General features: G+C 55.5%; 1 protein-coding gene across 1 annotated transcript; it reads right to left on the bottom strand.

Annotated features, from left to right (window-relative positions):
* Positions 1-13,913: 13,913 nt before the first annotated feature.
* On the bottom strand, positions 13,914-26,369 carry ITM2C (integral membrane protein 2C). The gene is made up of 6 exons (XM_034642635.1): positions 26,156-26,369; positions 18,312-18,452; positions 16,268-16,456; positions 14,740-15,072; positions 14,340-14,544; positions 13,914-14,005 (listed from the first exon to the last, which is right to left on the bottom strand). Exons 1-6 carry the CDS (start codon positions 26,267-26,269, stop codon positions 13,914-13,916), a joined length of 1,074 nt encoding a protein of 357 aa, XP_034498526.1. The 5' UTR covers positions 26,270-26,369.
* Between the last annotated feature and the right edge of the window lie 684 nt (positions 26,370-27,053).

The following is a 27,053-nucleotide window of genomic DNA, read 5'->3' as shown; positions in this document are numbered from 1 at the left end:
CGGAGCTGGCCGTAGCTTGGGAACAAACCCAGCTGGGGGCTCAGTCTTGTGGGGCCCTCCTCTGAGAAGCTGTATTAATCACTGGTCCTCAGCACAGTCCTTCAGAGGAGAAAACGAGAGGAATTTGTCCACGGGCTCCCTCCCATGTTGGCCCCCTTGCAGTTGCTCATTGCTCGGACTTCCCGCTGAGCTAGTGTGGATGCGGCGTCTCATGCCCTAACGTCCAGGGAAACCCCAGAGGCGAGAAGTGCACAGCCTGGGCCAGAGGGCCTGGGTTGTGCGTGGGTGAAGCCGGTCTGCGTGCGCACACAGGCGGTGGTCTCCGTGGTGGCTGGGGCTGGTGGCCAATGGCCCAAAGATAAGTGAGAGGGGTCCAAAGTAGCACTGGGAGTGTCTGATGCAGAGGGGACTCGAGAGTGCAGGGTGGGATAAAGCTAGAGCGACCACCATCCTTCTCCAGACCAGCGAGGCACCAGCCTCCAACTGAAGCGGAGACCAGGCTTGACCGCCGTTTGCACAAAGAGATAACCGGGGCGGGGGCAGTCACCGGGCTGAGGGAAGGCCCGCTGTCTCTAGTGAGAACCAAGTCCTTGGCTCCCACAACAAGAAAAGGCAGAATGAGCTCCTCTCTGTGGGATCCAGAGTGGTCTTAAAAAGGTTGCTCAGCAAACATTGCATTAAGCTGAAAGAAGGCGTGAACTCTTCTGACGCTTGTTTTCTTGACCGTAGTAGAGAAATTCGAAAACAGAGCACTTGGGCGTGGTGGTGGAGATCCAAAGATAAACAGCTAGGTTTGAAATTTTGCCAAAGGATTTGGAGGGTTGGGAAGCAGATGGATGGCAGAACATCTGGAAAGAACCAGGATCTGCTCGGCCCCGGCCCACAGCTGAAGGAAGGAGGGAGGATTGTTCTCACCATGTGCTCTGCTCAGGTCACCATATCCTGCTCAAACCCCAGCCTCCTCTCTGTGCCGGAGCCAGAAGTCACGAAACCCAAGGAGCTGGGTTCCATCCGTTGGCCTCAAAGCCGGGTGAGGAGAGGGTGGCCCTTGGTGGCTGTGTGTGGGGCTCGGTCACCATCTCCCTGTGCAGGATGATCAAGGCTTCTGTAGTCTGATGGGAGTTGGCCAAGGTCAAAAAGCGGTGAAAAGAGTGATACGGGGGAGTCACAACACAATGAGACATTGAGCCTCGATGGCACTGGATGACATTTAATATGAACCCAACACATAGCCCCCTCCCCCCGCAACATCCCAGGCTCCCCCTCACAACACGGCACACTGTCCCATCACTTCCTGTTTGTTCTGTCCCACTAGACACGCACTCTGGAAGGACAAGCCCTGTTCTTGTTCACCCACGACCCCCACACCTGTGCCTAGGGCCGCCACACTGCTGGCTCTCCGCTGTCCCCTGAAGCTTGTGTTTGTGTCTCGGGCTAAGTGCCGGTGTGCCCGGGCCAGGAGGCTGGCCGGCAGATCTGTGTGCTCCCAGAGGGCACGGCCAGTGTCCTGCTCGTCTGTCCCCACTCCCCGGACAGCACCCAGCACACAGTAGGGCTCCAAAGCATTTGTTGAATGAACGACTGATATCACCTCCTCACATTTCCTTTTTGCTTCCACCCCAGACTGTAGCCAGGGTAAGCTGAATGGTGTGCCAAGAAACTTCTCTTAACAGCTAGGAAAACGGACGACTCTCTCTGTGAGGAGACAGGAGTGGAGGTAGCGGTGGGGTTTCCTCACGGCTCCAACCTCCCGAGGACAAGCAGTGCGGAGTGTTTTCACCTGGTTCCCTTGCTCCCCCCACAACCCCGGCACATGGCCACCCTACGAAACTGGTGGAAGACAGCTCTCCTAATCCAGGGCATTGAATTCCCTGGGCTCCAAGCCACCCGAGGAGGGCCACCCAAGCCCTGGGACTCGGTACAAGTCACCAAAATACTGTTCTTTCCACCTAGGGTTTGCCCCAGTTCTGGTAAATGCAAGTTTTATTACCGACGACAACAGGCAACAACACAGAGTCGGAGAAGCTCCAGCTGGAAACTTTCCTGGTCTCAGAGGCACAATCTCTGCTCAGCAAAGCCTGGCCCGGGGATCCTCGGCGACAGCAGTCTCCTGGGTAACCATGGACTAGAATGGGGAGCTCAGGCCTGCTGGGGGTCTCTGGAGCCAGCTGGGCAGGCTGTGTGGGGCAGCTCTGTCGTGAGGGGTTCTCGTGAGGGGTTCTCGTGGGGCAGGAATGACCCGGGTGGGCACGGGGGTTCCATCCACACAGTGGGCCTGGAGGGTGGGCACACCTGGGTTGTCAGGGGCTAGGACGTCCCGTGACACCTGGGAGAAGGGGGCACTGCTGAAACAGGATGCATCTCTCCCCCTCTACCCCCAGACAACAAGTCCCCCAGTCTCCACAGTCCCCGCCTGCCCTGCCCCCCTCAGCTGGACAGTCCTGAACACCCAGAGAATCAGGTTTTTCAGTCTCTTGTGAAATGGGAAGAAAGGACTTTTGCTCCCCGGACTGGTTAGGGCTGCCCCATTTCCAAATTACAATTCCCTAACTTCCATCACATTGCTGCCCCCTGCTTCCAACGCCCTCAGTCCAGAGAGGCCTGAGGGTCCCCCGGGATGGGTCCCTGCGCCCCCTGCTTCCCACAGAAAGTCCGTAGCCAGGGCTCCTGCACACTAGAACCTGGGGCCTGCGGCGGCCTGGAGACGCAGATGAACTGTGAACTTTCGCCTTTGTGCAGCTGCCCTGGCAGAGGGTGAGGTCAGGGCTGGTCCTCTTCAAAGCCGGGTGTCCCCACTTCTTTCTCTTCTCCCACCTCACCCTTTCCCTACAAAGCTATTTTACCGCAGAGGGAAGATTGGAGGCCCCCAGGAGGTCAGCTCTAGTTTATAAGTGTAAATCACTCCCAGGTAGTGGGAGCCGGTGGGAAGGGCTTCATGTCCGTGGGCGGAGGCAACGTTAGCAGCATCGACCCGCAGGATGGGGGGCCTGTGTCCCAGACCGTGGAAATGGATGCCCTCAACGCCCCATCTGGTGGGGCCTAAGACACTCCAGGAGCAAAGCCCAGACCTGCGGGCACTTTGCTGGCACGTCTCCTGGGAGAAGGGAATGAAGGGGTTGGGGGGGGGGCGGGGAATCTCGGGTGAGGACACGAGAGGCAGGAGGGAGACAGGGAGAGATTTCAGAGGCAGATGCCCAAAGGACTATGGGAACCTTTGCCACCCTCCCCCGGACGTTGTGTGTGTGCAGGATTGCCTCATACTCCTGTAGCTCTTTGGAGCTCCCAGCTGTTCTTAGACATTCTTCCAACTGTTATGAGCTCAACTGCGAGCTTCTTTAATCCCATCGACAGCCAAGAGGGGATATTGTTATCCCCAGTTTACAGAAGGGGAAACTGAGACGAGGAGAGCTTAAGTAGCTTGCTCAGGTTCACTGTTACCACGGTGGCCGTCACCTGAAGACTCCCCGTCCCTGTCCGTGCACACCTCCCCTCCCCTCAGGAGGCGGAGCTCATGTTCCCTCTTTCTGCATCTGGGTTAGGCCCAGAACTGCTGTGACCAACAGAATGAAAAAATGGCGTGCCGGGGGCCTCAAGCCCAGGCATTAAGAAGGCCTGGCAGCTTCCGCTTCCTGCTGGTTGGAACCCAGCCCCTGAGATGTGGGGAAGCCCAAGCGGTCAAGTGCAGAGGCCCGTTTGGAGGAAATCGACTGGCCCAGCCATGCTCTAAACTGCTGTGAAGCTCTCTTAGCAGATCTTCTTGCCGCCATAAAGCCCGCTCAGCTGACGACAATAAGGCGAGACAAGCTGTCCCCACGGAGCCCTGCCCAAACTGTAAAACCTTGAACAAATGCTTGCTAATTGCAGCCACAGGTTTTGCAGTGTTTATTTATGCGGCAACAGAGAACCAAAGCCATCACACAGCCAGTAAGTGGCGGCAGTGGGTTCAAACCCAGTTCTGGGGGCGCAGGGTCCGCTCTCTTACAGCCGTGGCCCAGGGCTGTATGGCCAGTGTTGACATGTAGGGCGTCATCCGGAGCTCTGAGCGTCCTCCCGGAGATGAGACTGCGCAGACTTCCTTTCATGTCTGGGATGCAGTTTGGTTCTCAGTTTCCAGGAGCCTGGAGCATCAGAACATTCCTCCTCATGTGCTCCCTGAATTCCCAGCCCAGCCCGGTGGGGGGTGCAAAGAGCTGGCGTCAGGTCAGATCCACAGCTCCAGCCCTCCTCAGCTAGAGACCGCTGCCTGGGATGCCCCCAGGGGAGCCTGCAAGGCCTGAGCCTCCCCCTCCCTACACCTGCCATTCAAATGTCGATGAAGGCCCCACAGGCTGAGAGAAAAAGAAGTCAGAGAGGTTAAGTGAGGTCCTGGAGGGGGGTCTGGGTCCTCCTGCCCGCCCCCCCCCCCCATCACGCAACATTAGCTCCAGGGAGACCTGTTAGTAGTCCTTGGGGATCTGAGAAAAGAGGATTGTGCCCACTGGCACACATACCGAAATAAAGGACTTGCCAAGGAGGTGACCCCAAACCCATCCTGCAACTTGTGCCCATCCCCCACTCCAGCTTGCTAACAGGGCAGAACATTTCTAGGGAAAGAACGATCAGAATCCCATGAGCCATGCTTCTGTCTTTACTGCTGGAGAGCTTGATACGTGTGCCCTCATGTTTGGGGGGGGGGCGAGAACCCAGGGTGTGAGAGGATCCTGCGGAAGCTTTGGTGACAGGCTGTGGCTGGAGCTGTCTGCTGGGAGCACAGAGCCAGGAGGGGTGGCTGTGCCAGGAAAGGCCCACACTCTGGGAGCCGCTGGCAACAAAAGATGTGGGAATGTTCCGGTAGCTGGTCTGGGTTGCTTAGCTCCAGCCCGAGGAGACCTGAGCTGGCAGTGCGTTCACCTGCCCTGAGTTGCAGTGAGAGGTGAGGATGGGGGTGGGGTCAAAGACTCCCACAGGTGCCCACCAACACAGGTGCTGCTGCGCCAAGCCCCCCACCCGCAGCAGCCTGTGAGGGAGGGGGAGCGTGGGAGCAGCAGGCAGGGGAGAGGAGAAGAGGCTGGCCAAGCTCTCCTTCACCCGCTGCAGGCTGCCCATGGGGCGCAATTTTCAGACGGTGGAGGGGAACGGTTTCTGCTTCAAATGAACTTTGGAATCTGGGTTATTTTTCGTAACTAAACGCTGTAATTATCGAAATTGGATTTTTGTTTAAAAGTGACCCAAGGAATTTTTCTTACCTAGGATTGACCCCAAAAACCAAGAAATCATCCTTAGATTTCACCCAAGGTGGGGGGGAGAACAAACCCCACTGAGCAGGCTTTGAAAGGAAGCGGGGAAGAAAGAATGAAGTTGTTTTCAGATAATATCCTGCAAGGCTCTCTTGCTCAGTGACACTGGGACACAAGCAGCAGGAAGAATTCTGGCTAATTGAGCAGAAAGGGATTTATCGACAGGGGGCTGGGTGGCACAGAGAATCCCGGGAAGGCTGGGGAAACTGCTGCAGTAATCAGTAATTGGGAGGCGACACGGTATCCATGGTTGAAAGCAGGCAATGCGACCATGGAGACGATGCCACCACCTCCCTGCCCACAGATGCTGGCTGATGTGATCTTCGCTGTTCCCATCCGGTGCGTTTCTAGCAATTATACAAGGAGAGAGCCGCTGTTTCCATCAGACTGTGTTGGTGGGAAGACCCCAAATATAGGAACAAGGTTCTAAAGCTAGGCCCGCTGTGGGGGGGGGCAAAATTAATATTTACTGAAACGGTGAACCCTTCATTGAAAGTGAAATAATGGCCGAGTTTACCCCCAAATGACCAAGATTGCATCTTCTGCCACCAGGATGAATGGGGATTTGAAAAGGAGATTGTTGTACAAAATAATTATGGGGTGCCTGGGTGGCTCAGTTGGCTCAGGTTGTGATCCCAGGGTCCTGGGATGGAGTCCCACATCGGGCTCCTGGCTCAGCGGGGAGACTGCTTCTCCCTCTGCCACTGCCCCTCCCCCTGCTTGTGCTCTCTCTCTCTCTCTCTGTCTCAGATACATACATAAAATCTTCAAAAAAACAAAACAAAAAACCAAAAATAGATTATTATAGGAAAATCAAAACACCTTTTTGCAAAAAACCTTTTGCCTGCAAAAAGGTTTTTGGCTGTGGAATTCATACTCACCCAGGGATCATGCAAGAAATAAGCAAAATAAATCAGTGAAAGCCCTAGGCATACACTTGGACTTAGTGGGCCCCTGCTCAGTGAGTGCTGGACAAGGTGCTGGTCAAAGTCACAGCCCCCGCCCCATTTCCTCCCTGCCATCCCTCTTCTCAGCAGTCTTCCTGCAGGGCCGGCCCAGATAGGACTTGTCAGCTTCCAGCGACAGGACTCTGTGTCTCCGGGGTGGGAGGCTGGCACCATGACCTTCATCTGCTCCGGTGTCTCCAAGCTCTGTTGCTGGAACGTGGTGGCACGTGGCGAGGATGAGAGGCCAGTGGTGGACAGCAGCATCAGGGCGTCACCGGTGCTCTGGACCCACTGTCCTGGGGCAGCACCGCCCCTCCCTGGAGCCCCAAGCCCTGGACTTCGAGCCTCCTTCCAGGCCCCAGGACCCCTTAAGGAACTCAGTCCCAGGAAGGCCAACGGCTGTATCGCACTGCCGGGAGTCCTCGGGCCCGTGGAGGGTGTACTTCCCTTCCCCGTTGCCTTTTCCCTCAGCCTGCCACTCCTCCTCACGGCTCTTCAAAGCTCAGATGAGTCCCCAGGGTGGCTGACTGGTCATTGTCTGGTCTCCCTCCTCTGAGCCCCACGCTGCCAGGTCACATGCAACCCATGTTCGGAATGACTTAGTTCAAGCTCTGCAATTCTATAGAGGGGCGGGCCAGAGCCCCGAGGTGGCATCAGCCCTCCACGGCCTTATAGCCCACCAGCGACCAGCACAGGAGTCCAGATGCTCTGCACCCTCCAGACATGGGCCCCATGTCCACTCTGGGGACCCTGCCTACACTGCCTCGGGTGTCATATGTGTTATGCCCCCCTTGGCGATGGACTCATTCTCCTTCCTGGGCAGGCAGCGAGGGGTGCCCAGAGCCCACCCGACATCCCTGGGGTGGGCAGGGACCTGTCCACCATTTTCTCCCTAAGCATTTATTGAAGCTCTGAGGTCCCTGCGAAGTAAGACTTCAACACCAGTGGGTGGTAACTCCTTCAGGCAGAAGGCTGAGAAGGGTTTCCATGGAGACCGCCCAGGCTCTGGTTTCCATAGTAACACTTGCACGAGGTTACAGAGCTTCCTATATGTGTCAACTTAACATTTCCAACCACTCTCTTCTTCAGGCCAGACCTGGGCCTCATACAGGGATTGCTTTCTAGGAGGGGGACAGACCTGGAGAGCCAGAGGGGAGACGGTGGGACTGTGGGCAATTGGCTGACAGTGAGGGCATCTCCTCAACCAGCAGGCCCTCCCCCCTCCCCCGCAGCTGCAGAGCGTGCCTGTGTGTGTATATACACTCACACACGCTTGGATTAGAAAAAGAATGTATCTTCATGACATAGAAGAACAGAAAGTCCTACGCCTCCTGCCGTCCCTGCTATCCAGAGGTAACTGGTGTTACTTGGCTTTGAGTATCCTTCCAGAAATAGTATATGCACATCCATAGCTATCTTTTAGAAAATTCACTAATGGGACATATATTCTGGCTCTGCCATCTGCTTAACCCTAATTATAGATCTTGGAGAACTTCACACCTCAACACAAATAGATCTACCTCGTTCTTTATAATTGAAAAAAAAAAACCCTGCACTTTTTAAAAAATAAGTCCCCGGTTGAGGGACTTTTGCTTTCAGTTTCTTGCTATTACAATAAAAAATACCCTGTAGAGATATTTTTTGTATACTTGTTTGAGTATATCCATGTGGTAATGTCCTAGCTGTGAAATTTCTGGAACTTTAAAATTTGATTCTTGTCAAACCAATTTTACTGCCATGATTGATACGAGAGGACTTGTCCACACTTGAGAAGACTGGGTATTATTAAACAGAAACAAAGCAAAACCATAAAAACAATCTCCCCAACTCATTCTATGAGACCAGTGATCCATTAACATGAGAGCCTGACAAGGAGAGCATGAGAAAGGAAAATTACAGGTCAGCCTTACTAATAAACATATATCAATAACTCCTAAATGAAATACGAGCAAACAGAATCCAATAGTGTAGAAACAGGATAATACATTATGCCTAAATCAGTTATTAATGTTATACACCACATTAACAAATTAAAAGAGGAAAAATACATGATCATATTGGTAAGTGCAGAAAAAAAATTTGATGAAAGAATTCAACATACATCCTGATTAAAAATGCAAAGTAGGGGGTCGCCTGGGTGGCTCAGTCGTTAAGCGTCTGCCTTCGGCTCAGGGCGTGATCCCGGCGTTATGGGATCGAGCCCCACATCAGGCTCTTCCGCTGGGAGCCTGCTTCTTCCTCTCCCACTCCACCTGCTTGTGTTCCCTCTCTCGCTGGCTGTCTCTCTCTCTGTCGAATGAATAAATAAAATCTTTAAAAAGCAAAAAACAAAACAAAACAAAAAACCAAGAAAAAAATGCAAACTAGGAAGTGAGGACAACTTCAATTAACTTAAGAAAGAGTATTCTCCCAATATCTATAGCTAAAACAGTGTTCAAGATGGATTCCCTTTAAGAATAAAGAAAAAATAAGATTTATGACCATTACCATGATACCAGAGCTCCTACTCAGTGAGGCAGGATAAGAAAAAGAAATGTTTTAATTATTTGAATGAGAGAAACAAAACCTATTCATAACTAATAGAGGGCCTATGTAGAAAATACAAAAGAATCCTCAGATAATGTCTTAGAATAAGGAAAACAGCTCGGCAAGTTCACTGGATCAATACTCGAAAATAAATTACATTTCTGTACATTAGGGACAAAGAGGTATAATTACTATAACTACAAATATGAGACTCAGGAATCAATCTAATGAAAGATCAGCAAGACCTCTGAGAAAAGTATAAAGTTGTATTGGAAGAAATTGAAGATCCAAATAAATTTTTAAAGTGCCATGTTCATGGATCAGGACACTCCGTATCATAACAACCTCAATTCTCCTCAAGTGGATATATAGATTCAATACACATCCATTAAAACCTCAACAGAACATTTCACAGAACTTGATAAATTGTTTCTAAAATGCATATGAAAACAAAGGGCTGAGAATAGGCATGGCGCTGGGGAAAATCAAGGTAGGAGACTTGCACTACCAGATATCTGGATTTTTTAAGTGTGATTATGATCAAAGGATAGACCTAATAGGACAGAGCAGAAAGCCCAGAAACAGACCTACACATAGGGAAACTTGATCATTGTAGACACACACTGCAGCTCAGTGGGGAAAGGAAAACAACGAAAACAGAACAAATGGTTATCCCTACCTCACACCATACCAGGGAATAATTTCCAGGGAATGTTTAAATGTAATATACAACACATTAGAAAGATTCTAAAATAATCCTTGAGGAATAGAAGAAAACGTAAGATAGTATCTCTTCAATGTTGGGATAGGAAAGTTTCTGAAACAAGATGCAAAAAGCCATAATCATAAAGAAAAAGATGGATGAATTTGACTACATTAAAACCAATAGTTTCTGTTCATCAAAGAAACAACAAAGAAAGTGAGAAAGACAAGTCATAAATGTGGGTAAGATATTTGCCATACACCAGTGGCAAAATACATAAAGATTGTATAAGATACATAAATACATAAAGAACACCTACAAGTCAAAAAGAAGAAAACAAAGCATCCAATAGAAAAATAGGCCAAAGAACACAAAAAAGGCATTTTATTTATTTTTACAGATTTAATTATTTGTGTGTGTGTGTGTGAGAGAGAGAGACTGCATGCCTGGGGCAGGGGAGGGGCAGAGGGAGAGAATCTTCAAACAGACTCCCTGCTTAGCATGGCGCTGGATCCCAGAACCCTGAGATCATGACCTGAACTGAAATCAAGAGTCAGACTCTTAACCAACTGAGCCACTCAGGTGCCCCAAGAACACAAACAGGCATTTTATAGAAAAGGAAATTTGAGGGTCCAATACACATATGAAACTCGTCCCACTTTCCTAGTAATCGGGAAGGTGAAAATGAAAGCCATCACGAAATACCATTTTACCCTCAGTCCACTGGCAAAAAAATAAATAAATAAATAAAAAATAAAAGGTTCTGAAGGTTGTTAACATTAAGTGTTGGCAAGGATGCAGAACAAGGAGAACACCTATGCTGCACAGGTGGGAATGTAAATTGGCTTGATTCCTTATACAAAACAAAATGGCAGAATTTTGTGGGTTGAACGTTTGCTTATTTGTGACCCAATATTCCACTTTTAGGTGTAAATAAGAGAAACCCTTGGACAGGTGCACCAGACGCCTTGTAAAAGAGATGTTCTTTAAAGCATTGTTGTAACAGTAAAAAATTGGAAAGAACCCAAATACTCATTGTTAGGAGGATGGGTAGGTAATTAAATTGCATATTCACATAACAGATTGATACACGGCCACATAAATGAGTTAAATAATATAGGCGTTAACATGGATGAATCTTAGAAATAAAAGGTTGTGGGAGGACACAAGTCAGAGAATAAGACATGTACTTTATGACTATTTTTATAATGTTCAAATCCAAGTAAAACTATACTGGAGTTCCTAGGTATGTGGTAGAATTACAAAGCAAAGCACAGAAACTCAGAATAGGCGTCATTAATTAGCCTGGATTGCCTAATCAATATAAAGAAAATTGACATATTTTCATGGTTGTCTTTAGACCTAAGAATTGATGTGCCCTTAATGTCCCTCACAGGATATGGGGGGGGGACAGAGGGGAGGGGGTGGAATGATGTGTGGGGGGGTGTCTCTGAACACAGGAGCCAATGTTCCCTGCATCCCTGAGCACAGAACGCTTCTCCCCCCATCTAGAGGTGGTCTACTTCCCTTCCACTTAAGTCAGGGCTGCTTTTGTGACCTGCTTTGACCGTCAATGCAATGAAAGAACATTCTGGAACTTTGGATTCCAGGCCTTAAGAGGACTGAAGCCTCTGGCTTCCTCTCGCTTGGGGCTTGGTTGCCAAACTCTAAGGCGGGCCAGGGTATTGATTAGAAGCCGAGCTGAGTGAGGCGTGGGAGGGGAGGGGTACCCTGGAATGGGAGCCCAGCCAAGCTCCCGGCTGAATGCTGAGCAGGAGTGAGCAGCTCCGGAGAGCTGGCCAAACTCAGCCAGCCCTGGGAACCAGGAAAAATAGTAAACTGCCATTGAGAGGCCATTAAGTCTGAGTGGTGGTTTGTTAGCGGCAAATGGAGAGGTGTCCACGAGGAAATCAGCGGTATTGGCAGCCTTCTGATTCATTAGTGGGCTGGTGTCTCCAGATACACACTGGTCATGATGCTTCATTGCTTATATACTCATGATTCATATGCCGCATTTTATATGCTGTAAATGCTTCACAGTGCAAAATATTTAATAAAAACAAAACCCTGACCTGCAAAGATACGTCTTCCTAATTTTGATTTGCATTTTCTATGTAACTGCAATTACACATCTTTTCATGTTTAAGCAATGATCCACTTGTATTTTCCTTGCTCTGCGCTGCCTGCTCATGGTCTTTGCCTATTTACCTATTGGGTTGTTCATGTTTCATGATTTATAAGAACGTTGCATATTGAGGAAAATAGCCCTTTTTATGTCCTGAGTTTCAAAAACATCTCGCCCAGTTTGCCCCTCTTGTAAATCTTGTGACTTCATGGAGTTTGGCTGCACGTAAATTCGTTTTCCACAGTCAAGTCGTAACTGGTGGGTATCATGCCTAGGTTTTCCCTTCTCTAAGGTTCTTTCAAATCATTTAAGTACTTTTTTTGCCTTCATTTCATACTTCAACTTTGGTCTATCCAGAATTAATATTGTGACAGGGAAGTAGGATCCAGGTTAATTTTTGTCAAAATGACTAGCCCGCTGTTCCACTTAAAGAAACCTATACATACCCCATTAAATTTCCTTATATTTAACACAATTTCCAGGCCCTCCATTGTCCTATCGACCTCCTCTGCTACATGTAACTCCTTAATTATGGTAGTTTATGATGCTTAAAACCTGGAGACTGTTTTTCCCTTTCTGAGAATTTACCAGACCATTCCCCATGTTGACTTTCCCAAAAGAACTGTGTCAAGTCAAACAATAAATCCTATCAGCGTTTTGTGATTGCATTGCATGTAGACTGACGTCCGGGCGAGACTGCCTTTGAGAACAAGGTGTGTCTGCACTAACCTGAGTCATTAATGTCCCTCACAGGATTAGTGAGCCAGACCAGCCACAAGGACGTGGGCACCCACACTCGCCCCAGGTCCTGTCTTTGGGGTCCAGCCGGCCAAAGCTCTGGGCTGGCTCTCCCACTGCCTCCTTCCCTGCAGAATGCGACCCTGTGACTCATGCCAACCTCAGCTCAGATCCACCGGGATGGTTACTAATTGCCTCGAAACTGCAGAAAGCTACATCGTCCTTGCACTTAAGGACAAGCAATAATGATGTCATCTTCCGTGCGGAACTAAATGGGGTGGTTTATGGGCACTTGAAAGCAGCATGACCTTGGGCAAGTTACTTCTGGTCTCCAAGCCCCTTCCTCCTCCTTCCTGTAATATGTGAATTCACCTGGCTCAGCGAGGTGTGAGGACTGAGGGGACACGGACCCTCCTTGGCTGAACCCGGCAATGGCCCCACCTCTGCCCCCCCCCACCGCCCACCCCTCCCCGCTGCTCCCAAGTCCAAGTCAGAAGTCAAAGATTTTTATTCTACAGACACTTCTGAAAAGGGATCTAGTTGAGAAAATATACAAAGCATTTAAGAGTTTCATCTAAGTCTGACCGGAGGCATCGGAACCTCCTCTTCAAGGCTCAGGGCTGAGAACGGTTAGCATATTGAATGATCAGTAAAAACATGCAAAAGTGAGAAGGAAAAGGAAAAAAGGCTGCGTTCCCCCAAAGCCGAGGGGGACGGAATTTCAGAACGAGGAGGCGGCAGGGTGTACAAGTACCAGGTGGCTCTCCCTTTCCCCCACATTATCTTCTAAAACAGCTCCAAGCTTGGAGAAAGCAACGAACCCACCCCCTCGGCTCTGCTTAGCGCTCAGCCCCGCAGGGCTGCCCGCCGACAGGGTGGGAGCGGCCCCCCTCTGTTCCATGCCTGTGGCCATGGCCGCAGGACCCCATGCTTGTGCTCCTGGGGGGCCAGGGGTATCCTGGCTCCTACCTTCTTTGGTTCCACTCAGAGAACGATTGTGCTTGACAGACTTATCCTCACCTCTCATTGCAGGCTCCCACTGGTGGGCTGAAGGCACTGACAGGAGTCCTGGGGGGAGCCCCTAGGATTCCACCTTCCCTTGTGCTCTGGGTAAGCCCATCCCTGGGCACTCCCCCATCCTTAGCCCAGATCTGGGAATCTGGACACAGGGACTGTCCAAGGAACAAGCCTTTTGGGACTTTCCCAACTGTGCAGACATTTCTGAACCCCACACCACATCCTTCCTGTCCCCTCGCCCAGGACCCCCCCGAGCCCAGCCCCTCCGCCCAGCCCTTCCCCTGGGCTGCCAGCGCAGCTGTGGGCCAGCCCAGGCGGACCTGACTGCAGGACGGTGGTCACGGAAACCACCCCGGGGCGCCCTCCTGTCCCCCAGACCCGGAAGCTCAGAAGAGGTGGGGCCTCGAGAGGTCACGGCTCTGGTACGGGGAGGCAGGCAGGGCTGGAAAGGAACCAGGAGACACGTCACATCTATGGAAAGGTGTCCAAAGTACAAGCTAAGCGAGGGCAGGGAGGAGGGCCAGAGTGGCCGGAAGAGAAACAAGGAAGAGGGCAGGGGTGGGGCCTGGAGGGGGAGGCCATCACACCACCCCACAGATGAGGGTCTCCACCACGAAGGTGTTCTCGAAGTGGCGGATGGCGTTGCAGTTCTTGGCCCCTCGCTTGTTGATCCCTGGGAGGGAAGAGAGAATCTCAGTGAGGACTGTGTCCTGGCCGGTGCTGCCTGGGCCACAGAGGCTACCAGCCTTGGAACCTGAGTGGCACCTCAGGACCCTGAGGGTGGGGGCGGGGGGGGGGGGGGGGGGGGGGGGGGGGGGGGGGGGTGGCTCAGGAGTCGACACCCAGACTCACCCAGAGGCAGTGCACTGACGGGGTGAGAGAGCTCAAGAGCTGGAGCCAGACTGCCCGCTGTGTGACCTCGGGGGCGTTACTTAACCTCTCTGTCCCTCCGTTTCCTCATCTTTCAAGGGGCAGCAAGAATGACAACGAGGATGACGACAACTTACACGCTCTTAGAAGGACGTAAAGNCTCCCCCATCCACAGCCCCCATGGCTCGTCCTCTGAATGCTCCCAAGCAGTTTCTGGTTGCGCCCCAATGCTGCATGTGGGGGAATCTGGTCTCCCGCCCAAGGGGGAGTGCTGGTTGGGGGGTTCCCTGCATTGCCACGTGGGGCACGGCCTAGGGGGCTGAGGAAGCTGGTCTCGGGACTCTTCGCGAGACAGGGAGCCAGAGCACAATAGGGAGAAAAAAAGGGGGGCGTTGGGGCGCCTGGGTGGCACAGTGGTTAAGTGTCTGCCTTCAGCTCAGGGCATGATCCTGGCGTTATGGGATCGAGCCCCACATCAGACTCCTCCGCTGGGAGCCTGCTTCTTCCTCTCCCACTCTCCCTGCTTGTGTTCCCTCTCTCGCTGGCTGTCTCTATCTCTGTCGAATAAATAAATAAAATCTTAAAAAAAAAGGGGGGGGCGCTGACCTGGATGTGGGAGAAGGAAGATGGAGGACGGAGGACCAACCTGGGGTGCTGGGCCCAGCTGACAGCAACACCCCCAACGCAGGAACCTCCCTTGCCCCAGGCCTGGCGCCCACGGGGGGGGAGCAGCAAGATGCCGTGAGGGGTGCTGCTCACCTTCACATTCATGAGCAGCTCCCAGAAGTTTCGGGGGGGCAGCACGATGGTGGTGTTGAGCTCGATAACATAGCACTTGTCCAGGGAGATGTCATGGTAGGCGGTGAGCCCCTGAGCGGGAGGAGGGGCCGTGTCAGGCTCTGCAGGCCAGGAGACCTCCGGCCAGCAGAGGCACCAGCACTGCCATGCCACTGTGATCCCCCCAATTCCTGCTCCTCGCTTCGCCCGTGTTTGTGGAAGCTTCCACTCGCTACATGAAAAACACCAAGCGTCCAGCGCCTCAGCTGTTATGAGGGTTCTTCTGCTGCGGTCACAGAGCTGGGGTCTGGGGAAGACAGTAACGTTCCAAGCGTGCATTTTATCACCCCTGTGAGGTCCTGTCGTCCCTGCGGACAGCCTGGACCCTCGGCAGGAGATGCTCTGGCCCTGGCTCCCTGCAGGCTGCAGTGACAAGAACGTCCAGGATACAGAGCGAAGGGATCGCACTGGAGAATCCCTAGGAAGCTCTGGGAAGCGAGCACGGGGGACAGACAGCTGGGGAGCCTGCGTTTCACCAGCCGCAAAACTGTCGCTGGCAGCGGAAGTGCAAGGGGTGGGCGGGTTTGAAGGGTTAAGTGGCTGCCTTCCACTCAGGTCATGATCCTGGGGTCCTGGGATCGAGCCCTGTGGGCTCCCTGCTCAGCAGGGAATCTGCTTCCCCCTCTCCCACTGCCTCCCTCCACCCCTGCTTGTGCTCTCTCTCAAATAAATCAATAAAATCTTAGGGGGAAGAAAAAGAAGTGCAAAGGATGGTTACCGCTGGGGAGGGGGCATGGCTGGGGGGAGGGGCGCAAGGGAACCTTCTGGGGCACCGGCAAAATTCCACATCTTGATCTGGATGGCACTGCGTGTAGCCTCTGGGAAAATCCACTAAGCTGTGCACTCCATGCCCTTGACGGTGGGCGCGCTACAACTCCAGAAAACGTTAACACAAGCTACCCAGTGAACAGGAACACTGGCCTTGCCCATGGTGGCCAGCGTCTGCCGCGAGCAGGTGGCCGAGGGGAAGATCCACCATGGCTAGCTCGCGTTCAGTGAGAAGCACTGCCTCCGTAACGAAAGCAGTGTCCTTAAAATCCCGAGCAACTAAGCCGCCGTCTCCTGCCCATACTTGCCGTTACACGGTACATACTCAAAGGAGGGACTAGGGCCACTGGCCTTCTCCTTTCGCTCCTGCTCTCCTTTCTCATGACCCCTGATGGAAGGGGGGCTCTGGGTCCTCAGGACACCCTTCCACCACTCCTGCCCCAGCCCCGGCCGGCCTCACCCGCTGGAAGTCATGAATGATGTCTGCGGGGTCACCGCCGCCAAACTGGGGCACTGGCACGTTGATGCGCTCGTAGTTCTCTTCGAGGTAGATCTTCACGTCCTCCTCCAGCTCCATCCGTGTGCGGACCTGGGAGGACAGGGAGTCCTCGTAGAGAACCCCGCAGTGGAAGAAGTTGTCTCGGGCCAGCTGAGCAAGGCGGGGGGGGGGAGACAGAGAGACTGGTCACACAGTGCCCTTAGCGCAGACACCCTGCCTACCCCGCCAACCCCACCGCGCCAGGACCCCAGGGCCTCAGCAAGCGGGAAGGGTGGGCCAATGAGACCCATTTCACAGATGGAGAAACTGAGAAACATGGGGAGTCAGGGAGAGGGCGGGTGAGCTGGCTCTGCTGGGTCCTTGGTGGACAACCTCCTTGGCTCTCAGGGGCAAACGCGGAGCCCCGGATTGAACAGGATGGGCCCTGTGGGGTACCCGGGAGGCAGGAGAGTCTTTGAGAGGCAGCCAGCTCCGTGTCCAACCTCACACAAGTCCCACCACCTTCCCAGGACCTTGTGCCCGTTGAGCAATCCTGACAAACCCTGGGCCCGTATGTGAATGGCCAGCCGAATCACCCCCTTATCCAGGGCGGGGGAGGCAGTGTGACATGACCGAAGCCAAGTAGCTGAGCCCATGGACCAGTGTGGCCACCTGTCCCTCTCCAAGGGCCCCCCAGATCTGTGGGCAGACTACTGGCCTGCCATCAGGAGAATGGCCCTACCTCTGTTTTCGTGTCAGCTCTCCCAGGGGGCTGAATCATCACACATGAATCACATTGTCCAGGGCACAGACTCGGAGGCTGCTCTGAGGTGTCCCCATTCCCCAGCAAGCAGAGTGGGGTGAGGAGCCCCAGGAGAGCACAAGTTGGGGCTGGGAACAGAGGGAACCAGGACCTAGAGCAGAAGGGTCCTCGGGTCCTCAGGAAGGGCCTGAAGGGGGGCGGGGAGAGCGAGAACTAGGAACATATGGGGAGCTGGCCGTGGAGGGGGAAGATGGGGAGGAGGTGGGGGGGGCATGCCAAACAAAAGGGAAGTCGGCAGGTGCGTGGGAGCTGAGGTTTCCAGGGGAAAGTCACATGGAATACAAAAACTCTTCAGTAATTTCCATCATGGAAAAAACAAAGTAGCAAGTTAAAAACCATTGCTTGAGGGTGGGGAGAGGTCACATGGGTCGTAAATGACTGGCAATTCCCAGCCTCTCTGTCCGGGGAGCTGAAATTCCCTGTGTGTTGTTTTTAGGGTTATTCTTTCGAGCTTTAATTGAACTACCTTGGGGGCACTGGCTCCCTCCCAGGTCTGGACTGATCACAAGGTCACGGTGACTGTGACCGGTTCTCCCGCCCAGCTGCAGGCCCTGACTGCCTGTGTGAGGACATAACCCGGGATGCTGCCATGGGTGGAGGCCGCCCCTTGCAGGAAGGGGTGGTGGTGAATCTGTCCGTTAACCCACCATCTACCTTCCTTGTTTTAGAATCCAAATAAACGTCCAAGGAACGCAAGTCCTTAAAGCATGACCCTTGGGCACAGGGTCCTGCTCTGGAGGGATCACAGAGTTCCAATTTCTGTTGGATCTGAGTTTCTGGTGATAAGACTTCAGGGTGACAGTGTGGGAAGGGGCCACAGATTCCAGTTCCAGCTCCCCCACTGCTAACTGTGCTCCTGGGAGAGTTCCCTGTTGGACCTCAGGTGTCTGAAAACAGGTGAGGACAGTCTACCAGGGTCCGTGAGGGTTAGAGGACCGGGCTCTGTTCCCATCTCCTGGCCCAGGCAAGGGGCCGCGTGGGCTGGCATGTGCCCAAGGAGGCCCCCTGGCGGGAGGACGCAGGGTTTCTGGGCTTGGCTGGGCACCCACTCCCACCCGGGGGCAGGTCACCTGCTGCCCCTCTCCTCACAAGCCCGAGCACCTGGCTCTCACGGCCCACACTGCCACTCCCACCACCTCCCTGCAGTCCCCTCTAAACACCCCCTTTCCCTGAGCCCCATGCCTGCCTCCCACCTGGCCTCACCTGCACAAGGAAGAAGTATCTGTAGATGTAGACGGAGGCGAACACAAGGCCCATAAGCAACACGACCATGCCCATCGACAGGTAGCACACGCCGCCCACGGAGCCCCCCTTCCGGTAGCGCTGTGGGGGGGGCCGCTCCTCCTGTGGATTGCAGTGCAGTTCAGCCAGATGGTGGTCCTGTCCCTCCCGGAATCCTCCTGCCCCTTTCCCCAAGTGTGACTTCACTGTGCTGGCCAGCACTGAGCCTGGGGACAAGCTGGAGGCGGGGGGATGAATGATGGGGAGGGGGAAGGGCAGTGCTGGGGACACACACAGCATCATTTGGAAGGAATGCCTTGCCAGGGCCTCCCCAGTTTCCTCCCAGGTAAAGAAAAACGGAGACCCACATCGAAGCCACACAGAATGACCCCCTGAGATCAAGCAGGCCCATCTGGATTACCCAGGCCATTAGTCCTCTTCATTATCCCAGCTGTGACCACAGTATTCTCTCTTAAACACAGAATAGGGGAAGCACAGACATGGCCTTCATAATTGCACCAGACCCAGGAACCTGTAGGAATTGGGGTGCACTGGGCAGGCTGGAACTGCTGCTCTGGGCAATGGGGAGCCAAGGAAGGCTTCGGATCCACCCAAACGCGGTAGTGCACAGGGTGGACCGGAACCGGGGCAGTGGGAGGTGGTTTCTAGGTTCCATCAAGAAGGCTGTGGCAGGGTGTGGTCACTGGCTGAGGGAGACAGAGGTTCCAGGAGGCCCACGGGGTCTGGGTATGGTGCTGCTGTCCCTCTGGCCAGGCAGCCCTGAGCCTGTGATCCCTGCTGGGCACAGTGCAGCCGGGGGTGGGGGGTGAGCTTCGGCCCCACACTGGCAACTGGCTGGCAGTGTCACACAGGCTGTCAGGAGTGGAGCCTGAAGGGTGAAGTCTGGAGGCTTCCAGAAGCCAGGGCACTTCTGCCAGGAAGGAAACGTGGCTACGGTGGCAGCAGTTGCCATCAGGGAGGCCAAGGCAGGAGGCTCCCGGAAAAAACCCGCTCTGGGGAGCCAGCCGGGCTCAGGACCCTCGCCTCAGGGCAGCCAAGAAGCAGCAAGTTAAGCTGACCTTCTTCCAGGCCACACATGTCTGGGCTGGTGGACCAAGGTGTGTGTGTAGAACTTAGTAAAACTGCTTGACCATGTCATGATTCAGGCTTTTCAGGAGCTCCGTGACCTTGGCCATCTCTCATGTCACGTCTCACGTCCACCCCCCACACCCCTGCCCGAACCCAGGCCCGAACCCCTCCTGGGAGCTGTTGCAGAAGCCCAGGCCAGCCTCTGTCTCCACTGTCCCCATTCAATCCCTCTCCATGGGGTCCAGATACAGTCAGGGTGAGGGCAGAGTCCGGTCCCAAAGACTACCCCCCCTCAACCTCCAGGAGCTGAGGCAGCGTGGGGGAAGGGAAGGAGTGCCAGCCTGGACGCCAGAAGCTTCTCACTCCATGTATGCCATGAACTGCCGGCTTAGCCCCCTTTGTGCCATGTGTCCTCTTTCCCTTTACCCTGGGGGCTGGGGACGCAGCTCAGGTCCCAGGTACCTGGGACAGATAGGCCCTTATCTCTCAGCACAGCACAGGGGAGGAGCCTGGCCTAGTGGGGGTGGGGCACGGGGCCTGTTGGGCTGCTCAGGTCCCAATCCCTCAGGGCCCCTGGCTCAGAGAATTCAGGGTATGGGGCCCAGGTCTCGGGGAGCAATGGGGAGTACCATCAGAGGGGCAAACGCCTCCCTGCTTGGGGCTCTCCCACTCAGCCACACCCAGGAAAAGGACAAAAGCACCTGGAGGCCCCTCCCCCTTCCTGGGCACATCTGTCGCCAAACCAGCTAGTGCCCAGCCTCTGCACCACGGGACAGAGAAGTGCCCCGGCCCAGCCTGCTCCCCACCACCCCAGTCTGCCCTCCAGGGAGCTCGCCTGGCAGGGGTGGGAAGCCAAACCCATTGCCCCAAACTCAGTAGCTGAGCGCTGGGGCTCCCACCACCTCAGCCCTGCTGGGGGGGCCTGTGACCAAGACCAGAGAGGCAAGTTCGTGAGACCACCCACCTGGCTGGCGTTGGCTCACACCCTGGGGTGCCCTGGGGTTCCCTAACCAAGGTCCCACAGGGACAGCTGCTGCCACAGGGGGGCCCACAAAGAGCAAGCTCCCCAGGGGCTCCTGCAGATGAGCTGCTGGCCTTTCTGCTCCTCCAGAGTATTGACTGGGTCCCAAAGAACCATGGCTGACCTGGGAGACAGGCCAGGCTGCCTGCACCAGCGGGGGAAGTGGGTTGAGCGGTGACCGGAAGTGGAGAGGGGCCCCAGCAGGGACTGGGATCCCCGTGAGGGGAGCATTGCCACCTTCCCCTCCACAGCTTCTCTCTGGAAATGTGAAGACGCAGGGATTAAAAGAGACAAAGAACCTGAAAGCCCTTTGTCAAGGATGAAGTGCCAGATAAAAATAGCAGATTTTTCTCAGCTGAGCCTCTCCTTTGCAGGGCCAAGGCCCTGGACAGCTGCTGAGGCTACACACTGGCCACGCTTTTGCTCCTGCAGCATTCAGGAAAACCAGAGAGGCAAGCTTGGGAGAGCCGCTTTTAAAAAGAACAAAACAAAACAAAGTCAATGGGCCACAAGTGAAGGAGCCTCTGGGCCAGCTCCACGGAGGAAGTCCACAAACAAGGAGGCCTCCGGGTTTTAAAGCGGCCTTTCGGCTTCTGGCTGGGGAGGTGTTTTTAAGGGCTTGGGGAGGAGTGAGCATGGTGGTGGCTATGTGGCAGAGGAGAAAACGGCCTCCAGGGGGCCCCCTGGGTACCACCCTGCGTGCTTACTCTGAGGGGATCACCGGGCAGGCTGAGGATCCCCCACCTTTCCTAGATGTGCAGTGGACATACCCCTCCCATGTCTGGGGCTAACACACAGCTCCCGATCCCACCACGACTGACAACCCCCCAGTCCATACCTGAGGCTCAGCTGCCCTCCGCAGCGCGTGCCCCTCCTGCCTGCAGGGCCGGGACCCCACAAGTGTCATGGCCAAGCAGCAGGCTGGAAGGGAAAGCAGGACCAGAGCTTGCCAGAAGGCAGACTGGGAGCCGTGGATGTCCCTGCTTTCAGACAAAAGGGACTTCAGATACCAAGCCCCACACAGGAGGGAGGGCCCCTGAATCTGCCCGGAAGCTGCCATTGCTTACGGGGCCCCACACAATACAACAGAGAACCTGGGGATTCCTGGCTGTCTGGCTCACCCAGAACCGTGGAGAAGCCTGCTTCCTGAGACCACCCCCACCCGGCTGCTTCACTCGTCATGCTGGAGACCCAGGGAAATGTCACCCCCCACATGGAGCAGCCAGGCCTTTGTGGGGGGGCTTCCATTTAGAAAGTAGAAAAACACTGCCTACTGTTTCCAAGGCAACTGGGCTTTCTGAGCAAAGTGCCTCGCTGTGCACTCGTGTGGGGCACGTGAGCCAGCCGTCCGGGGACCAAAAGGGGCCTGGGCCTCCCCTGCCCGCTGCACTGAGGCCCGCAATGGCACTCATTAAATGGTTTAGCAAAGCCAGGGCCACCGCGGTCAAGGGGAACCCGGCCAACTGGAGCATTAACTCAGCGGACTCCCACGGCTCCTGGAGAGCCCCCCAGCTACAGTTCCTCGGTAACAATGTCCAAATTAACTGCAAGCAGATTAAACTACAATTGCAGGCTGCTAGGGGAGGAGGCTGGCGGGGGGCCAGAAATGCACTTGCTGTGGCCCAGGCTGGCAGCTGGAGTGGGAGGGGCTCTTGCCTGGCCCTCCTCAGCTTCATTCCCCCTTAGCATCTTGCTTTCCCAGGCTGCAGACCACATTCAAGGTCACCGATGTGTTGTGTGTGAGAGACAGACAGACCGAGTGGGGGTAGGGGGAGTGGGCCTCGGAGCACACAGAACTGGGTTCAATGTACAGGCAGCTGGGTAAATGACAGGGGGTCATGGAACCCCATTCCTGTCGTGTGGCTCAGCGGCTTGGGCTCACCGCATGGACCCCTGAGAACTCCCACACAACCCTCTGCTCTGCGTCTATTCGGTTCCTGACAGTCAAGACAAGACTCCAGAGAACAAAGGCTCCAAAGGAGGAACCGCAAAGCTGGCCGCTGGAAGAGCTCTCCTGGGGACAGAGAACTTTGAGAGTTGTGTGTGTTGGGGGGGGGCGGGTAGCCGCGCTGCCCTTCCATGATTTTACCATAAACATTTTTTTTCTAAGAGGAACTCAGCCTCCCTGGCGGTCTGCTGACAGCCTTGAAACAGGCAAGGACCGGCCCAGAAAAGCGAAAAGAGTGGGAAATAGAAAGGGAAGGGAAAAACCACTGTGATGTATTCAAAAGCTTAAAGCCCAAGTCCGTCGGGCAGGCCTGGGACCGGACCACCCGAAGCCCCCCACCCGGCCTCCGGGGCAGGACCCTCAGCTCGGCCGGCAGGGCCAGCGGGTACTGGGGCAGGAGCACTCCATGCCCGGCCAGGTCCGCCCTCCCTGCTGGCAGAGGACCCCCCCCACAACCACACCGGGAGACCCAGCTCCTTCCCGCCAAGAGCCTGAGGCCAGGACTCGGAAAGTGAAATCTGATCCCCAGGTATGCAGGCTGGGGGAGGGGGCGACGCAGGAGCCATTAATCAAAGGCAAAGCCAAGGAGAAAATCAGCCGGCGCTGAAGAAAGGATGGTATTGAACATGTCTCTCTCCTCTTGTAGCCCCCAAAGCCCATCCGCAGCCCCCCAGCCCAGTCCTGTCTGCACATGCCTACACCTGGCTGCGCGTGTGTGTGCACTCAGGCACAGGCAGATCGAGGGGAGAACGGAGCTGGGTGGAGAGGTGCAGGGCTGGCCGGTAGGCCTCCAAAGGGGAAAAATGATCTAGCCAGCGCGTGCTAAGAAGGGATGCTTCCCGGCCAGCCCACTTTCCAGGCTGGCTCCCCGCCAGTCGCCCATCAGCGCAGGCTTCTCATTACCTCGGAGGGAAGCGCCAAGGGGAGGGTGGGCAGCTGGAGGCCCAGCTGGGCCCCCACCCCCATCCCTTCCCGGCCCACTGAGGCACTTCCTTCCAGCAGCAGGTCCGGGGACAGAATCCTCCTTGTATTTGAGTTTTTGCTCAGAAGCCGGAGGGAGCCCTGCCCTGAGGGTGCTGCCGCTGCCTCACCCTGGCCCCCTGGGGTGGCACGCAGGTGGACGTTTTCATCCAACAGCCACAGGGGAGCTCAGGGCTGAGAGCGTTCACAAACTCATTTCTTCACCAAGTGGTCCTTCCAGGGCTTTCTATCTGACTTTTGAGTCCAGTTCAGTAACGAAAGAGGGTGATCAGGTAGCCCTCAGCCAGAAGACACCTTCTAATAAGCTTTCCTCTGCGTCCCCATCAGCATGGGGCAAACCTCAAATGCTCTGTCTTGGTAAAGGAAAAGGCTGGGCCTCCCAGTCGGCCTGCCTGTCCCACCCACCTTCTGCTTCGTGCCCTACTCAATCGTGGCCCTCTGCGGGAACGGTGGGCACCTGCTGTGCTCACTGCCAGAGGCAGGAGAGGGGGGCTCCATCCACTCCCTATTACCGCGGGGGGTGGGGTGGAGGGGTGGGGATGTGCGCCTTGGCCAGGTGAGGGCACAACAGGCCCAGAGCAATGAACTCTCCTCCCCTGCTCCAATTCCAGCAGGTGCCGGGCAGAACCAACACCTAACATCCAAATCCCCTCTGTATCACCTCAGGGCCCTGGGGAGCTATGATCGTTCACTGATGCGCAGCTCTGTCCTAGAGGTGCCAGGATTTTCATCCTCCTCCTGGGCCCCCCGCGCTCCACCGTGCCAAATCAAGACACAGGGGACACAGGGGACCCTGAGCCACTAGCAAGGTTTGGGAGAGGAGGCTCGCAGGCTCCCCGCCATTACAAACAGCACCAGGAAGATGTTGATATTTCCATTTCACGCTGGCTGAGGGGCAAGAGAGGACGCTGGATTTCAGCGCCAGAAGCTGGGTATCAGTTACTCTACCCAGGTGATGCCGGCATCTGCCATCCAGCCCCACACCACCAGCAGGCTGCGGCTGGAGAATGTGCCACTCCTGTGAAATTTGGTGGGCCTTCTCAGACTTTGAATTACATCCTCCTACTGTCTGGTTGGTCCTCCCTTCTGCTGGAACCCTAACAGCCCTCAGAGGCAGGGCCTGAATTCCTGGCCTGAGCTGGGCTGCAGGCCCTGGGAGAAAAAAGGGGCAAGGTCCCAGCCCTGCTCCGTCCGGGGGCTGAGAGGAAGAGAGGAAGCTGGTTCCCTGGTGAAGGGAAGAAGGAAGCTTGAAGAGACCCTTGCAAACTTTTAAAGCTGCAGACCAGGGTGTTCAAATATGGAATGCCTCCTGCCCGTCTACACATGGGATGAAAATGGAGTTGCTCTGGTTGGGGGTGCTTAGCAACCCCCTAACCCAACCCAGGTGGTCCTGGATGATGCAGTGACCACACCGGGCAGGGGAGCTGGCCTGCGGCTTCTCTGTGCATTCCTCACTCAGGGTCTTTGCTCAGGATCTGACACCCACCTCTGAGGCCCCTCTCAAGTGTCCTCTCTTTCGCCACCCAGGACCCAAGTCTTCCCCTGCAGGCCGCGGGTAATACTCCGGGCAAGGCTGAATCTGAGCCACAAAACTTGGGGAGGGACCTTGGCGCTGAGGAAGACTCATCAGAAGCCAGAAGCGGGCAGAGAAGGGGAGTGGACAAAGACTTTGGAGGTGCAGTCTAGATGCGACCGCTTGGTGCACCCCAAGACCGCCGGAGACTACGGCTACGTGGACACCTTTGCCGGAGCAAAAATACAGCCTGGCTGGACCAGCTCTCCCTCCCCTCCCTGCCCGCCACGCGTCCTGCCCTCTCCGGGTCAGACTCCACGCAGCTCAGACAGTTTTCCACTGGCGGAAATGCCTTCTCTCCCCTCGGCCGGAGGGAAGGGGGAGGAGGGGGAGGACGCCGGAGGGGGCGGGGTGCACCGAGGCCCGCCCCCACAAAGAGCCTCCGGGATGCGGGAGGGCACCCGGGCAGTGGGGGAGCCTCCCCGCGGGATGGAGGGAGCAGCCCAGAGCGAGAGCTGGGAGAGGAAACAAGAGGGGAGCGGTGAGGTCTAGACGGCAGGGGGTGGGGTGAGATCTGGGCGCCTCGCCTTATAACCTCGAACCTCGAACCTCAAACCTCGAATCCCAGACACGCAGCCGGGCCGGTGCCGGTTCTGGTTTATTTCCATTTCTTCACTTTCTGGTCCACCAATTCAGGTGCAGACCTGAAGCACACTTCCCGCCCCTCGCAGCCCCCTGTTTGGGACGAAATCAACGGCCCCTCCCCCTTCGATGGCACCAGACCCTTCCCCCCCACCCCCCAGCCATTCCCCACCAATCCTGACCCACCTCTCTACTTTGGGAAAACAACACCCCGCCCTCCTCCCATCCCCCACCTGGGGCTCGACTCTCGGCCCCTCCCCCTTGATTAGAAACAGACGCATACCCCCCACCAGCATGCCTCCAACTTCCTCCTACCGGCCCCTTCCCCAGTCTTGGGGCCAGCCGCGTAGGGCCCCTCCACTTTTGGAAGAGACCTTGAGTGCTTCCCCACTCGGGGACCAGCGACTCGGACCCCTCCCACTCCCCGGACTTTTGCTTTCGGCTGCCGCTTTAGGAGAGGAGGATTGGAGAGGACCCAAGCCCCCTCCCCACTTTGGGTTGGAGGGCCCATTCCGGACCCTCACTCCCTCCGGTCACGGCTCCGGGACCCCGATGCGCCTCGAACAGTTCCCGGGGCCGGCGGGGCGCGCCTCGCCCCCAGACTCCAGCCTGAGCCCCCCGGCCCCTCTTACCTGAGCGGGCGTCAGCAGGATCTCGGCGGCCGGGGCCGGCCCGGCGGTCGACGCCTTATCGGCCTTGTCGGCCTTGATGCCGGCCACGGCGGGCTGGAAGCTGATCTTGACCATGGCTGCGCCCTGCCGTGCGTCCGCCCTGCAGCCTCTGCCCGTGCAGCCTCTATCTGTGCGGCCGCCGCTCCGCGCTCTGCAGGCACCGGAAGTTTGGCTGGTGTTCGCGTCTTCCCTAACCCCGCCTCTAGTCCGCCCCGCCCCCCCGGAGGGCCTCGGCGCCTGCCGCGCCTGCGCCCCCGTCCCGGCCCCGGGGCGCGCAGTGACCCCTGCGGGGAGCGCCGCTCGGACCGAGGGAGGGCTGAGGTTTGCTCACACAGTCTCACCCACGCACTCACTCACTTGGTCAGTCACTCGCTCACTCACTCCATCCATCCATCCATCCATCCATCCATCCATCCATCCATCCATCCATCCATCCAATCAGGCATGGACTCAGCCCCTTTCGCAGCCTTATCCCTTCCAGCTTCCTCTCCAAGACCAGCGTCCCCATAACACTGTAATTGTTAAAACAGTGTTTGCTTGGCAAATGCAGCTTCTAGACAAATTCCCCATCTCCCCTCCCCCACTTCATACCCTCCTCTTTGAAGCAACTGGTGCCTGCACTGCCCTTGCCCTCGCTGCTCCGTCCTCCTACCCCTTCTGGGCTCAGGAGGAGGCTTCAAGGCCGGTTGCCTAACTGCCGCATCCTGCACCCGTCCACATCTCTTTCGTAGTCCATCATCCTTTTTCCTTCATTTTTCATTCCTGTAGAATCTTCCTGAGGGTCTCTGGGAATGTGTGCTGAGAACGCTGGGAGTAGAGAAATGAGGGCAGCCTGCAGCCTCAGTTAGTGAGTGACCAG

The sequence above is a fragment of the Ailuropoda melanoleuca genome, chromosome 2 (assembly GCF_002007445.2).
Source record: "Ailuropoda melanoleuca isolate Jingjing chromosome 2, ASM200744v2, whole genome shotgun sequence".
Taxonomy (NCBI): domain Eukaryota; kingdom Metazoa; phylum Chordata; class Mammalia; order Carnivora; family Ursidae; genus Ailuropoda; species Ailuropoda melanoleuca.
The sequence above is the reverse complement of the archived record's forward strand: the minus strand, read 5'-3'. Positions and strand labels throughout refer to the sequence as shown.